Source organism: Bubalus kerabau, chromosome 4 (genome assembly GCF_029407905.1).
Source record: "Bubalus kerabau isolate K-KA32 ecotype Philippines breed swamp buffalo chromosome 4, PCC_UOA_SB_1v2, whole genome shotgun sequence".
NCBI lineage: Eukaryota > Metazoa > Chordata > Mammalia > Artiodactyla > Bovidae > Bubalus > Bubalus kerabau.
In genome coordinates, this window is record NC_073627.1 from 129,079,555 (window position 1) to 129,095,825 (window position 16,271).

A 16,271-nucleotide genomic window follows, 5' to 3' on the forward strand; every position below is an offset into this window, starting at 1 on the left:
CCCTGAACTTCCTCCCCTCAGCCTTGTCCCCTGAACCTCTTCCCTTCAGCCTTGTCCTCTGGGTCTTTCCCCTGAACTTCCTTTCCTCAGCATTGTCCCCTGAACCCTTGTCCCTTGAACCCTTGTCACCCTTTCCCCTGGACCTTCTTCTCATTGCAGGGAGCTGGGGGAGGAAGGGGGCCGCCTGCAGTCAGCACTGACTGATGAGACCGGCTGGTAAAGGGTGTACTGTAACTCGATATTCTGTGATTTCATGGAAGGATCTTTCAACTGACATTGCCTTCCTTCACACCTTCACACACACATTGTGCTTCCCTGGTGGCTCAGATGGTAAAGCGTCTACCTGCAGTGCAGGGGACCCAGGTTTGATCCCTGGGTCAGGAAGATCCCTTGGAGAAGGAAATGGCAATCCACTCCAGTACTCTTACCTGGAGTATTCCATGGACAGAGGAGCCTAGTGGGCTACAGTGCATGGGGTTGCAAAGAGTCAGAAATGACTGAGTGACTTCACTTTCTTTCTTTCTTTTCCTTCATACCACATTACCCTAGTTTGACTTTATCCCGATATGGAAGCTCTTTTTCTTTGTGATTAAAAAAGTAGTACTTGCTCAATATAGAAAAACAAAGGAAAGAGGTAAAGCAGAAAGTGAAAAGTCCACCTCCACAGTAGCACGCATTCTCTTCCCAAGAGTGTCCACTGCCCAAGAGACCTCATAGTGTCCAGGATCCCACAGGTATTCAGGGACAGCAGGGCACAGGGAAAGAGAACCTGCCTCTCGGCTTTATCCCGAGGAGTAATTGACTTAGAACAAGACCTAGCGAGTGGTAAGTGCTGGTAAGTGTCAGTAATTCTTATCTGTGTATGTATTTTCTTCTATAAAACTTTTAATTAAAACCTAGATGGCCCTATTCTATACATACCATTTGGAACATTTTTCCAGCATTCAGTTGTATGCGCAGGACTTAATTCCCTATAGCACTTAAGGATCACCTTCTTTTTCCTTAAGACTCTGATACTGCTGGCCTGCTTTGGGGGTGGGCATCTCCTGAACCCAGGCACTTGCCGTCTTCCCCTGGGTGCTCTGACCTCACCTTGATGCTCTGAGGGCAGCCTCATCACCTCTCTTGTTCTCTAGTTCCTGAGAGGATCAGCAGCACCACCTTTCAAAAGCAAGGAGATTCCAAGAGGAGGGGCTACGAGAGTGCCCTGGCGAGCTTTAAGGAAGAGATCGCTCAGATTGGGATGGTGAGAATTTTCCCTCTCACTCCCCTTCTGTTCCTGGGCCATCCCAATGGGAGGGTGGGCTCTGTGCAGCACCCACTGCCCCTCCCCCCAGGTCCTCAGTGGCTCACCACAGTGTAGATGGAATGGTGTAGACAGAATTGCAGGAGTCATGTTTGGATGGCTCATGGCAAGTGCTGATGGTGAGCACAGCCCTATATGTCAGGTACTGTTACAACCCCCATTTTACAGGTGAGGCCCAGAAAGTCCTGCCTGATTTGGCACATAAGGGCCAAGTGGGAATTGGACTCTGGGTCTGATGCTTAAGCCAAGTCTTGGATCACCCTGCTCAGTCCTGCTAACAAGGGGCCAAACGTCCTGCCCTTAGGCACTACCCTTACTTGGCTCCCCATTCCTTTCCAGAGACCTTGTCTGTAACCAGACTGATCCCTGGAATATTCCCTAAAGAGACCTTTTTTGCCCTTTTGGGTCCATATCTCTAGGCCCTAAATCACACTCTCCACTTTCTGTGTGAATTCCCTGGATCCTGGGAGATGGCCGTAGACCCAAAGGACCAAGAAGGCACACTTCCAGCCTGCTCATCACTTTTCTAACACATCCCAGCTAGATGTGAGCTCTGCTCTCACCATGAGCTCTGTGCCTGTGGTCACACAACCTAACTGAGCCTCAGTTTCTTCATCTGAAGTACTCTTGGAATTATTTCTTTGGCCACTTCTTTAATGAATACTTGTGGAGCTCCAACCATGGGCCAGGCATAAGGTCAGCACCTACTTCACAGGCTGTGATGAGGACCGAGTGAGTCTGAGGACAAGGGCTCACACATGATATGTGTCCCAAATGGTGCTGCCCTCGTGCTATGGCTGGGAACAATGAGTAAACCTTAACTCTTTAGGTCTAGTTACGAGTTACTATTTTTGAGAGGGGACCACAGCTGGTGCTTCCCTATTATAGGGTTGGGGAGGAGTCCTTCCTGTCCCAGGGGTGTTGATACCACAGCCCTCGCCCTCCCTGGCCTGTTTTAGGAAATGGAACCTCTCATCTTGGAACCAGGAGCACTTCTTTTAAAAAAGCTGGCTGAGTCTGACGAGGATGTCAACAATCTCTTCAAAAAGGTGGAAAACGACAGCAACCTCGAAGACTACACCATCCAAGTAGGCGTCTCTCTCATGGTGGGGCCTGCCCCGCCTGCGTCCGCTCCTGCTCCTCCTTCCCTGTGTCCTACCCGTTCTCACAGTCCAACCCAAACTTCTCTGCACAGACCCTGTTGGAGCTGAGGGATCAGGTGGCCGAGAAGTTCCTGCTGCAGAAGCAGGAGATCAAGGAGCTGGATGAGACACTGCACTCACTTGAGTTCTCCCGGGTAGATAAAGTGAGCTTGCCTCCAGATGGGCTCTGGTTGACTCTCACTTGTCCAATTTATGGGGTATCACCTGTTTTCAGTCCTCTAGGAGAAGAGAGTCGCTCACTGCGGTGCCTTGTCATTTCTAGCTAAAAAGCGTGTTGAAGAAATATGTGGAAATCATAGAGAAAACTTCCTACCTCATGCAGCCCGACGTGTATAAGCTGATCAATAAAGAAGCCATGGTGAGTGGTTTTCACACGAACAGGATCAGCCTGCAAAAGCAGGACCACAGGATGCCCTAGAGCCTGGGTCTCTGCAATGATGGGCTTCTCATATGTAACATTTCCAAGTAACTCAGGTTGGCCACTTGAGTTCAGAGCCAGAGTCTTTGTTAAGTACTTCCAGTGGAAATCCCTGCAGTACATTTTGTACTTCCCTGCCATGTTCATCCCAGTGAACCTAATACAGTGTCAGCAGTTTGACCGATGCTGATTCTGCGAGCACCTTCGGGGCTGTGTCTCAGCTGCCATATGCAGTATAATGTGTGCTACGTGACAGAAGCATGGTCTCATAGCTGTTGTGGACTCAGGGTGGTGTGTGCACTCATGAGTGACCTCAGGACGCTCTGTATGTCCAGTCTTTCCAGTGGTTCTTGTCTGTCCTCCTGCTGTCTGTCAGTGCCTGTTGCTGAACCACGCCTGCCCCTCTGGATCTGTTCCCACTGCTTCCCTGTCCACACCCCAGCCTCCCCCAAATGCTTCCTTTGGGATTAAAAAAAAGACAAACAAGAAAATCAATGTTATTCATGACAGGACACTTCTTCTGGCTATTCAGAGGCACATTTTCTTATGTGGGTTTCTGGGTCTGGTGCAGAAAGCTGGGCTTGCCAGGTAACAGCCCTCCTGGCAGCACGCAGAGTAGAAGCAGCACAGTGTTCAGAAACACAGATGGGTGCCAGCGCAGGGGTGTGCCTTGGGGTCCTGAACAAAGCGTGGACAGGGAGTAAGCACAGACCCCCTCCTCCACGGTCCAGACATGAATGCTCCCGAAATTGCTGCACCTAGAACTCCGTGTCCGTAAAATGAGGACAGTGATACTCAGGCACCTGAGTATCACAAGATACTCAGTACTTGTTGGGAGGGCTACATGAGAGGGCTCAGCAGTGGCTCTCATTTGAGACATGCAAGAGTTCCTCACTTTGAATTAACCACTTGCTCGATTAGGTGTGTCAGAGTTAGCAGTCTCCCAGTTACATTTCAGCGTTTGACTTCACTAGGCTTATCGTCCACGGAACAACCGGTGCTTTCTCCTTGCTCTGTGTGCATCTATGTCTTTTAACTCCAGCAGTACCCTGTGCTGTGAAGAGCATCATCTTCACATTATGGCTACAGATATGGAGGTTCAGGAAATACTTGCCAACGCCCCCCAGCTAGGAACAGCTGGCATCAAACCTCAGCTCCCAGTGGAATTTCATTGCTGGAATTTCTGCCCGCTATGTGTAGCAGTTCTCAGCCCTGCTCCAGGGCAGTGCATAGAGGGCTCTGGGACATGTATGGAACATTTTTGGCTGTTCCAGCCCTTGGGGACATGGGAGAGGCTAGTCTCATTGGAGGGGCTGTGGAGGCTGGATGGCAGATGAGTACCACCCAGTGAAGAATCATCTCCACTGCCATGCCCTCGTGAGGACTGCTGGAAGGACTGCTAAAGAGTGTTCTAGCTCTGACCTTATTTGGTCATTGGGTACTGGTTCTCATCACAACCGTGTGTGACTGGTCCCTGGTAACATGAGCATTCCGCTGTTGGAGCGAATTTATAAAAAGAACAGCTAGACACTGAGAGCCCACTGAAGTGCTTAACTCTAATGAATTTAGAATCACCTTTATAAACAGTCTGAGATGGCCTTGGAGCTGGGTTGAAACTCACCTGACCAGGATTCACCATTAAGCCTTCAGGATATACCCTTGTCACTGTCTGTAGCTGCTGAACCCCGGGCAGCTTCCTTGAGTGCCCAGTGACCTCCCCTCCCCAGTACTCCTCAGATGCTCCCACCACCCTGCTCAGCACTCAGCCCACAGCTCACCCGGGCCCTCTCCAGCTGCCCACCACCCCTCTCCTACTGAGCCTTGTTCTGACCTTGGAGAGCCCCTGCTCCATCTAGAACCTGCCCACCTGTGACCGCAGATCATAAACCACGCCCTGCTGGGCAACCGGAGGGCCCTCGCCCAGCTGTTCGTCAACCTGATGGAAGCCAGGCTGCAGCAGGAGCTTGATAGCCACCGCCGCTGGCAGGGCCTGATGGATGCCTGGAAGGCTCTCAAGAAGGAGTATCTGGTGCAGGGTTTCAGGTCAGTGGCTGCCCACACCGCAGAGACTCTCCCCCACCACCCCCACCCTGCGCCCCCGCCAGCGTGGGTCAGTGAGCAGAGTGCGTTCTCCCTCCCTTTGTCATTACTTTAAAATGCGGTTGCTTTTTCTAATGGTAAAAGTAATAGCTGCTTTTTTTTTTTCCTTAGAGTCAAAATAGATAGAAGTATAAGGAAAAATTAAAAGTCACCATTAATTTCTCATCACAGTGAGAAGCACAGCTGATATTTTGGTATTATTTTCTTCCAGGCTTTTTTAGACCCATACTGCGTGTGTAGATTTGTATCTTATTTTCTTCATACACATTTTCTCATACGCATCTTCTTGAAAGTGAAAGTGTTATTCACTCAATCGTGTCCGACTCTTTGTGACCCCGTGGAGTATATAGCCCACCGGGCTCCTCTGTCCATGGGATTCTCTAGGCAGGAATACTGGAGTGAGTTGTCATTGCCTTCTCCGGGGTCTTCCCGACCTGGGGATCAAACCTGGGTCTCTTGCATTACAGGTAGATTCTTTACCATCTGAGCCACAAGGGAAGCCCAAAAGGGAAAGTGAAATTCGCTCAGTCGTGTCCAACTCTTTGTGACCCCATTGACTATACAGTCCATGGAATTCTTCAGGCCAGAATACTGGAGTGGGTAGCCTTACCCTTCTCCAGGGGATCTTCCCAATCCAGAGATCAAACCCAGGTCTCCCGCACTGCAGGTGGATTCTTTACTAGCTGAAGCCCACTGTACAAGTGGTTTGAAAATGTTAGCCTGATTACCCACCCACTGTCCACTCTTTACTGTTACTGGGCCAAGGAGAATGGCCATCCCTCAGGCTTGGGCCACTTCCCACCCTGTGGGAGCAAGTTTCACTCCTGGGAGGGAGGGTGAAGAGAGGGGCCATCTCCAAGCTTCCCCCATCAGGTGGCACTCTTGTTAATACTGACACAAGGCCATGGAGGTTTTGGCCAGCAAAGAAGGCTTTCTTTTGCTGAGAAAGGGACACTTGGAACCAAGATGTCTAAAGTCACCAGAGAGTATCTGTCTGTGCTGTAGGTGTGGTGGCAGGAGGCCCACTGTCCACCCGCATTTATAAACGGAGACCACTGGAGTCTGACTCTAGGATGGATGGAGAAGTGTACTGAGGTCTGACTGCCCCTGTATTTTCTTTGTGACCTTGGTCAAGGGCTTAAACATTCGCAGGCTTTGTCTGCAGATACTATGATGGACTGGTGACAGGGTTTCGGTGATGATCAACAAGATGCTCTATGGAAAGTACCTGGTCCAGGCCTGGGCTTGGATCTGGGAGGTTCAGACATCAGTAACCATCATGGACAGTGATGGGAAGAGGTGACATTTACTGGGCATTTCCCAGGAGTGAGGCATGGTGCTAATGGTTTTGCTCGCATTATCTGGCGGGGTCCTCATAAGTACCACTTGAGGAAGGTATTGTCATTACCTTGACAGAAGAGGAAACCAAGTCAGGGAAGGGGCGACTTGTCCAAGGTCACAGAGCTGGAGGCAGCAGTCAGGACCCACACCTGAGCTGTGCCTGCCGACCCCTCTGTTCTTCCCTCCCCCACCCTCCCTCCCTCTCTTCCCTCCTTTCCTGTATCCCTGAGGCCTGGATATGGGGAAGGGGTTGGGAGTGGTGTCAGGGTGCTGAATGTTCTTACCATGAGTCTCATGCCTTCTCTCCCACCCACCCTGCCCCTCCTCTTCTGTCCATGGTCCAATGTGTCTGGACACCCAGCGAGTTCATGGCCAGTGAGAGGATCCAGACTCCTCAGGCTGTGAAGAAAGAGCTTGAGACCATGATGAAGAACCAGAGCATCCTGCAGCAAAAGCGACTGGACCATCTGTGCACCATCTGGTACAGCAGGAGGGGAGGGCCCTCTGGGGAGGGGCACCTTTGGGGGTCCATGGGGGAGGCAGGCAGAGTCCTTACTGTTGACTTTTCTCTTGAGGTGTTGTCCTCCAGACCAGGCCGTCTCCCAGTTCTCTGGCCCTGGGCTGGTCACCTGGGTCCACATTCTGGGGTGTCCCAGCCCCAGTGGCAACAGGGAATGTGACACATTTGCTGCAGAAAGAAGTTTAGTGTGACTCTGCCAAAGAGCTTGGAAGGAGGCAGTGGCAAGGGGTGAGGTCAGAGGAGAGTAGGGGAGTCGGCAGGGAGCCAGGTCAGGGGGTGGACTTTTTCCTGAGGGCAGTGAGGAATGGAGTGGCTCCATCAGGCTCTGCAGTTTGGAGCGTGGATGGAGGCATGTAAAGCTGAAGGCCCAGATGTTGGTAAGGAGGCTGCTGTCACCAGACAAGGGACCGGTGAGAGGCTGTGGACAGATGCTTTGCTTAGACCTGTGTTCACCAGCTCTGATCCATGATAAGCTGCTTGGTGAGGGCATGCTGAATGTTCTAGATCCTGGAAGCCCACAGCCTTGGGAGTCCGTAGCGTCCACCCTCAGCAGTAGGATGGAATCTGCGTGGTCCTGCAGGGCAGAGACATTTCATGTGCTGGAAGCCATGCACCTCACTGGTCCCTTTCATCCTGGTCACTCTGGGATACAGGTTTTTCCCATCACCTCACCAAAGAGCCCAAGTTCTCCTAGGATGTTAATGACTGTTAGGACCCTACACAACTCAAGCCAGAGAGATTCTACAAGGATGGGCATCTCCTGCCCCAGGTGCAGCCACATCTTCATGCAAGCATGAAATTTACAAGGTGGATAAAAATCTCAACACAAGGAAAAGTGCTTTTGTTGTTTTCTATGACTCCACTTGGGCTTCCACAGGTGACGCTAGTGGTAAAGAACCCTCCTGCCAATGCAGGAGACATAAGAAACGCAGGTTTGATTCATTGGTCAGGAAGATCCCCTGGAAGAGGGTGTGGTAACACACTCCAATATTCTTGCCTGGAGAATCCCATGGACAGAGGAGGCTGGCAGGCTATAGTCCATGGGGTTGCAAAGAGTTGGACACAACTGAAGCAACTTAGCACACACACGCATGACTTCACTTATTTCTGACATTGAGTCCCTGTTCATAAAGGTGGGCAGAACTTAGTCTTTCTTGGGGATCTTGCCCATCAACAGAAAGCTAAGGAATCCCACCCAGAGCCAAGCCTGGGGAGTCTGGTCATCAGTGTTTGGTCCACACACGTTGTTATTGAGTCACTCAGTTGTGTCTAACTCTTTGTGACCCCATGGACTGCAGCACACCAGGCTTCCCTGTCCTTCATTATCTCCTGGAGTTTGCTCAAACTCATGTCCATTGAATCAGTGATGCCATTCAACCATCTCATCCTCTGTCGTCCCTTTCTCCTCCTGCCCTCAATCTTTCCCAGCATCAGGGTCTTTTCCAATGAACTGGCTCTTCACATCAGGTGGCCAAAGTGTTGGAGCTTCAACTTCAGCATCAGTCCTTCCAATGAATATTCAGGGTTGATTTCCTTTAGGATTGACTGGTTTGATCTCCTTGCAGTTCAAGGGACTCTCAAGAGTCTTCTTCAACGCCACAGTTCAAAAGCATCACACGTGCTACTGGGCAACTGCTGCTGCCTCCACACAGCTGGATGCAGGAATCTTGAGGAGACTGCTCTGAGCCCCTGAGTTCTCCCATCCAGGCAGCCATTTCTTTCCAGAGACCTGGGTCTTGTAGTTGCTCCAGCAGTGCCACCAGGAAGCAGGACCCACCTGCTGGCACTGCCAGGCACCCACCACCCTGCTCTGTCCACCCCTTCCCAAGCCCCTGTCTATTGGGTGAAGAGGAGCCCTGGTCCAAAGCATCCTCTTCCTCCCCAGGGCTCTCTGCCCAGTCCCTCAAATGCCTGCTCCTCACCAATGCTCTCGACTCCCCTAAGCACTTAGACTTTTGCAAACCAAATGCAGAAAGAGTTCTAGGCTGATGTCTTTTCTGCCCCAGCACATCCTTCATACAGGCTGTGAATGTGGATCTGGCTGCTGCCCAAGTGGAGTGGAAAGTTGGGGCCAAGCACATGGAGAAAAATGCATCCTTTGATGCTTCTGGCCACAGCTGGGACATACTGTATAGTGGCAGTGTCTTCAGGCAGCGTGTGGAACTGGGTGTGTGATAGGACCTGGCTTGGAGGAAGTCGTGGGCAGTTCTAGGATATCAGAAGCAAGAGCACATTTATAGGACATAGGACCCAGCAGTGGGGATATATAAAAAGGTGAAGTCAGAACACAATTCCAGTGTCTGGAAGCATTGTAAACACATACAACTTAAAGGTAAAGTTGCAGAACCTTGATCCCAGAAATCCAGTGAGTGTCAAGCGAAGGTTTGGGTTTGTGGTGTTAGTGCAAGCAGTCTGGACAGCTCCCACAAAGCACACCATGTAGACCCCACTTATTTCTCCTTGGCCTATCAGCAGCTAGGGAGCCTTCTAATCAAGCCTGAGGAGCTGTCCAGGGAACTAACTGCCTCACGTGGGGCCTCACGCAGGCCCCACGTCCCATCCCAACCCATGGCTACAGGCCTTCCTCTGGAAACCCCAGAGTACCAGACACCCGGTAAGACCCTTTGTTCTGGCTCGTGCCAGGCCCTCTGTAGGCTTGTGGGTAGTGATGGCAGAGGGGTTGGGAGTTTTATTAAGATTCCCAGGGTCTCTCCCAGGAGAATTCCCATGGATTTTCTTGGACCCAATAAATACATGTGCATGTAATTTTTTAAAATGAAAATTTCATTTTGGAAGTAATGTTAGATTTACAGAAAAGTTACAAAGATAACACACAGAATTCCTCTATATTCCTAATCCAGTTTCCCTCATGTTGTCATCTTACCCTTCCTCTGGATGCTTGTCAACACTAAAATTAACTTTGATGCATTTGCATTAACTATACAACACACTTTTTTGAATTTCACCAATTTTTCCATTAATATCCTTTTTCTGTTCCAAGACCCAGTCTAGGACACCACATTGCATTTAGTACAATGTTTAGACTTGAGATCATGCCCTGCACACTCTTGTATTTCCCTTTTGCTCTTTCAGTTCAGTTCAGTCGCTCTGCGTGTCCAACTCTTTGCAGCCCAATGGACTGCAGCACTCCAGGCTTCCCTGTCCATCACCAACTCCCGGAGTTCACCCAAACTCATGTCCATTGAGTTAGTGATGCCATCCAACCATCTTATCATCTCTCGTCCCCTTCTCCTCCTCCCTTCAATCTTTCCCAGCATCAGGGTCTTTTCCAATGAGTCAGCTCTTCACATCAGGTGGCCAAAGTATTGGAGCTTCACCTTCAGCATCAGTCCTTCCAATGAATATTCAGGACTGATTCATTTAGGATGGACTGGTTGGGTCTCCTTGCAGTCCAAGGGACTCTCAAGAGTCTTCCAATACCACAGTTCAAAAGCATCAGTTTTTTGGTGCTCAGCTTTCTTTATGGTCCAATTCTCACATCCATACATGACTACTAGAAAAATCATAGCTTTGACTAGATGAACCTTTGTTGGCAAAGTAATGTCTCTGATTTTTAATACTCTGTTTAGGTTTGTCATAGCTTTTCTTCCAAGGAGCAAGTGTCTTTTAATTTCATGGCTGCAGTTACCATCTGCCATGATTTTGGAGCCCAGGAAAATAAAGTCTGTCACTGTTTCCATTGTTTCCCCATCTATTTGCCATGAAGTGATGGGACCAGATGGGACCAGATGCCATGATCTTCGTTTTTTGCTCTTTACTATCCCACTCTAAGTAGGCTGCCCAAGACCATCTTGGGCTACATGTCTTGTCTTGGCATAATTGTTCTTAGCATCCCCCTTTCACTGTCAAAATATCCTAATGTGGACAATAAATAATATGTCATATTCATTTTTTCCACACCACTAAACACCACCTGAAACTTAGTGACTTAAAGCAGCCAACAATCATTTTTTGCTTCTCATGATTCTGTGAGCCAGCTGGGCAGTTTCCCTTGGCTGAGGCTAGATGGTCCAGGATGGCCTTCCTCATGTGTCTGGAGCCTTGGGTGGGGCAGCTGGGGCCTCTCTCCACTTGCTCTCTCGCCCTCCAGGAGGCTAATCCAGGCTTGTAGACGTGGTGGTGGTGCTGGTGCTGGGAAAAGAGCTCCCTGCAACAAGAGAGGGCTAGCAGAAGTCTCAAGCCTCTGCTGAGACTGGTAAATATGCTGAGACATATTTACTAGTGTCTCATTGGCCAAAGCAAATCTCATGGCCAAGCCCGGAACCTGGGATGGGGAAATAAACTCGACTTCCCGGTGGGAGGATCTAACAATATTGACAATTTTTCAATCCGCCACATTCTTTTTAGTGACTACAGTAAAGAATCATGTATTTTATTTAAGAAATTCCCTATTGTTAGATATGAATGTTGTTTTTTATTTTTTGAGTGTTTATAAACAGAACTGTTAAGCAACTGTCTTAATGCATAAACTTTGTTTATGTTTTATATTGTCTCTGATTGGGTTCCTTGAAGTGGATTCCTGGGTTGTGTGATATAAACCATTTTTTTCCCCATTAGGAAAATTCAGTTTTATTCTAAGTAACAAGCTCACTGATATTAATAGACCTTTTCATGACATATGTTTGGCACCAGAAAATCCCCAACAAGTCACGTATTTCTTCAGCATCTGTGTAGATACTCCCCTGGACCATTGTTCCTTGAAGATGCTACCAGTCTTGGTCAGTGAGTGTTTTACTCAATCATGGCTTACGTGTCACACCTTCCTTCCCCAGTGACCTCCTGCCCCCCAATTACAGCAAAGCTCAGCTGATGGAATGGCGTTCTTCTCTCGACTCGTTGAACAAGCACATCGGTGAGTGAGGTTTGTGGGATCCCACTCGGGTCTCTCCAGAGCTCTGTTCAAGCAGTAGCTTTGTAGCCGTTTCAGTCTGTCAGCCAATTGTTTATGTCAGGGTCTATTACAAACTCAGAAATAGGTGGCAGGTCACTCCTGGGGAAGATGGGTGGCGGGGGAGTGGAGGGAAGAGTAAGCTCTGGGGGTCCATATCGGATCCCAAGTTCTTACCTGGAAGAGTCCCTCTCCTCCCACCACCTCCCACATCCCTGCCCAGCCCACAGCCATGGCAGCTCCACGCTCTGACCCCTGACCACAGCATGAGCTAGAGGGGTGACTCCAAGGCCAGATCCTGCGTGTGTGAGGTGTGCTGTCCCTGCCATGTGACCTAGGGGAAGTCATGGCCTCTCTGTCTCACATTCCTCTTCCATAAAGTAGGGATCTCAGGAGTAATAAAGATACCTACCTTGTGAGGTTAACATAAGAAACACATACAGTCCTGTGGTCCAGTTGTAGTTTAGTGCCTGGCTTATTTGGAGCTCAAGAATAATTGGTAATATTTAGAAATTCTCTATAACCAGGGTCCTCAAACTCCAACCCATCATCAGTAAATATGTTTCACTGGGACACAGCTCCGCTCATTTGTTTACATGCTGTCTCTGGCTGCTTCTGCTCTGTAACAGCAGAAATGAGTGGTTGCGGCAAAGACTGTATGGCTCTCAAAGCTGGAAATATTTACCATCTAGCAGAGTTTGCCAAGTCTTACTGTAGAATATATATAATACTTTCACCTCCTTTGAGATAACCCAGTGAAGTCAGTGGTGTCATTGCCCCCTATGATGGAGAAAGATTCAGAGGCACAGAGAGGTGAAGCATCCTGCTCAGAGTCACACAGCTAAGGAAATGTCACAGCTGGACTTGACCTGACTGCTTTGGTTAGTAGTACTCACCACTGCTCCCAGGACTCTCAGGCTTATAATTCTAAATATATTGTATTATAATACCAAAGATAAGAGCCCCGAGACCCTAAATAATAGCAATGGCTGCCATTCATTGGGCACCGCCTAGGAGTAAGCAAGGTGCTGGGCCCTGGTAATCAGCGGAGTAGACCTCTCTTGGGTGCCTCCAGTCCAGACCACGCAGGATGTTACAGCAGGGAGTGAACAAGTGACCGGCTACTTTAATTTGGATTTGGGGCATAGCCTGGTTGAGGGTTATGTGAGACCTTGCCAAGGAAGTGACAATCCAGTTGAAACCTGCAAGGCAAGTACGAGTTAGACACGTCCAGGGGGCAGGGTAGCTTTCCAAGCCAGAAGACTAGTATGTGGGGAGGCTGAGAGGCCAGACAGAGCTGGAACCTTTGGGGAAAAAGAGAAGAGGTCAAAGGGCCAGGCTGTGCTGATGGCCACGTGTGGGAGGCTGAACTTCATCCTGAAGGCAGTGGGAAACCAGTGGAAGGTTCCGAGCTGGGAGTGATAAGGTTGATGGGGGGCAGATCAGAGGGGAACAGGAACAGAAGCACAGAAACCCTGGAGAGGGGGGTCTTCATCACACTGACTTCCTAGGAGGGGTTGGGGATGTGCTGGCCTAGACGATGGCCCTGGAGATGGCAGAAACCAGCTTTACAGCCTCTTGTCACCAGTTCCACTGCACATCCACCCTCCCCAGTGTCCTCACTGCCCCCTAAGCTCCCTCCTCCCCAGCCCTTGTCAAGGAACAGCCACCACACCATCTCTGGGTCATCTTTCAGTTTCTGGAAGTGACAGGAACGTTAAACTTCAGTTCCTTACCTTAGAAAGCAAGGGTCACACTGAGGTGACTACAAACCAGAAACAACAGGGAGGAGGAAGAGGAGAAAGATCAGTCAGTCACATTCCAAATGTTCTGCTGGTCCAATCACTTCTTGAGGGATTCATCCCAGACATGATCTGTAAATGCTCTTAATTTGCACCTGGTTACTGTTCTGTCGCTCAGGACAACTACCCTGAAAGAGTTTCATCAGCCTTGAAACTGAGTCAGGGGTCAGAATCAGAACAGAAAAATGTGGTTCCTCATTTGAGGTCCTTATCTTGGGGGTATTGAGGACTTTGAGGTGAGGGAGACAGCACCCCCTGATGTAAATGATCCCTGCTCTGGAGGCACCTTGCTGGGGAGAAGCCACTTCCTGAGAGATGGGAAACCCCTCCTCCTGACCTTCCCTCTTCTGGAAGAGCTGCTGATGTGTTCTTTTTCCCCACCCATGGAGACGCCTACCACATGGACTGCATGATGCGGATCCGCTTGCAGTATGAGAAGATCTGGCAGGAGTGCCTAGCCCAAGTGCAGAAGTGCAGGGTGGGTGTCCCTCCCAGCCCTGCCCCTCTCCACCCTGCAGACCCCACTTTCCCTCCGCGTTGGTTTCTGGGCATTCTGAAGCTATTCCCTCAGCCTGGACTCCCTCGTCCCCAGCTGTTCCCACCTACCCCTCCATGGCCCCCAACCTGACCACCTCCAGGGAGCCTTCCTTGACCCCCACAGACAAAATTTAGCACTCTGATCACCTCACCCTTCACTTGGCCCTCTGTATCACTTGACTTTATTTATTCAGCGGAGGTTATGTCATGGGCGTTATTCCACCAGTTCCCTTTTGTAAACAGTGCTGCCACTGCGGTCACACCCAACTGTACTCTCTACCTGCCAGCCTCTGCTCTTCACCCACCCGCCTCTGTTAGAGTGTGAGAGAGTGAGACCTCCCACAACCCCCTTCAATGACAAGGCCTGGTTTCCTGAGATATGAGGACATATTATGTCAAAAGGCCCCTTCCCCGCCTCCTTTGTAAGACTGTTGAGATGAAAATCCTCCACACCTAATCATTTTGAATATGGTCTAACATGCTGGCTGTGGCTGTAGGAGTCCCCAGGCCATGACGGTCTTGCCTGTAGGCCCCAAGATGCTCCTGCTGCCCCACCCCTCACATGTGTGTCTGTCAAGTTTTGCCTCTGCCATCAGGACTCTGAACAGAGTTCAGGGGAGCGGAGGGCTTTCCAGTGCACTGTGGGTGCTGTGGTCCCTGGGGGCTGTGCCACTCTCTTGCACCACTCTCATCAGATCCTCCAAGGTCCTACAGAGTGGGTGTCACTGGCCCCATCTGAAGATGAGAAGACCAGTTTGCAAAAGATCCACAGGGCTCTGCCTGCTTGCTCTGGGGCCTTAGGGGCCATCACATGCCTCCTAGTCAGCCCTTTAGGGACATCGGACCTTAAGAGTAAAGCCTGGAGGGAAGCCTTGTGCTCTAGAGAGCCTCCCCAAGACCACGCCCCCAGCACTCACCTCCTCACTCACCCCTGCCCCTGGGACTCCATGGCCCTGTGGCCCTAGCGTCAGTTCCTTGTGCCCCTGCTCACAGCCCTCTGCTGGGCATATGCAGGGTGTGAGTGCTGAGGTCACCACGGACCCTAGGAGCACTTTGAGCCTGACAGATGGCGCCTGGTGTTCCTGGGCAGCAGCATTGGAAGTGTTCAACTGGAGACACATTTCATGTTTTATAATAATTAGGGGAGGTTGATTTATTCTAGGTTTTGTGCATAAATCAAGTCTATTAATATAGAGAACTGGCTTTCCAGTTGGCATAACTCCAGACAGGAAATGGGAGCCCTGTCTGGCTTACAGCAATGCTGAGGGTGTGTAGGATGGCAGTTTATGCCTGTAGGGTCAGAAGTAGGAGAGTTCAGATCCTAGGCCCACCACTTGCCAGGTGTGTGCCCTCCAGCAAGTCCCTTCACTTCTCCCCAAGCTTTAGTTTCCTTATCTGCCAAGAGGGGCTAATGAGAACACCTCTGGCAGAGTCAGTGACCAGGGGTGGTACTCAGCACCTGGACACAGTGGGCAGATGAAGCTGGCCTGACTGGGCCACTGTGGGGGTTTCTGCCAAGGTTTATGGAGATGGGTGGGAGGTTGGTCTCGGGGCAGGACCAGTCCCGAGGTGAAGCCCCCATCAGCCTAAGCCGGGCTCTGCCTCACCCCCCTCCAGAAGCAGCTGCTGGACTGGAAGGCCTTCACTGAGGAGGAGGCAGAGAGCCTGGTGAGCCCGTCCTTCTTCCAGATGGTGGGATGTCTCCAGAGCAAGGTGGAGGAGGAGCTGGAGGTCTTGGACGTGCGTAACTGGGGACCTGTGCTGCTGGGGAGCAGGGTGGGGGTCGCCCAGGATGCTGGGCTGTGAGAGGAGTGGGAGTCCAGGGGCTTACAACTTTGTCACTGGTGAGTGCCTCCGCCTTGTCATGGCCAGCCCCTCTGGAGCAATTCCCCTGCACCGCCAGGCACTCCGGGCTCACCCCTGGCTCCCCAGCCACCCCCAGACTCCAGTCAAACACTCTCGGAAAGAGTGCCCCCCCAGGCCCTTGCCAAGTCTGGGTGCTAGAGATCACAAGGAACAATTAGCCCAAGTCCCACATGCCTAGAGTCTAGAGCAAGATTCAGCAAATGCTTCCTGTAAAGGGCCAGGTGGTAAATATTTTAAGCCCTGTGGGGTGTCAGGTTTCTGACTCAAATTCTCACTCTGCTCTTATCACATAGAAGCAGCCCCAGGCAA

At 50.5% G+C, this 16,271-nt stretch overlaps 1 protein-coding gene across 1 annotated transcript in view; it reads left to right on the forward strand.

Moving 5' to 3' along the window:
• Positions 1-16,271, forward strand: part of CCDC180 (coiled-coil domain containing 180) — a 56,117-nt gene that overhangs the window by 5,622 nt on the left and 34,224 nt on the right. The window contains 9 exon segments of the mRNA XM_055580251.1: positions 1,137-1,246; positions 2,266-2,394; positions 2,502-2,612; positions 2,732-2,827; positions 4,767-4,930; positions 6,690-6,809; positions 11,642-11,721; positions 13,949-14,037; positions 15,714-15,836. Coding sequence (XP_055436226.1) covers positions 1,137-1,246; positions 2,266-2,394; positions 2,502-2,612; positions 2,732-2,827; positions 4,767-4,930; positions 6,690-6,809; positions 11,642-11,721; positions 13,949-14,037; positions 15,714-15,836 — 1,022 coding nt within the window.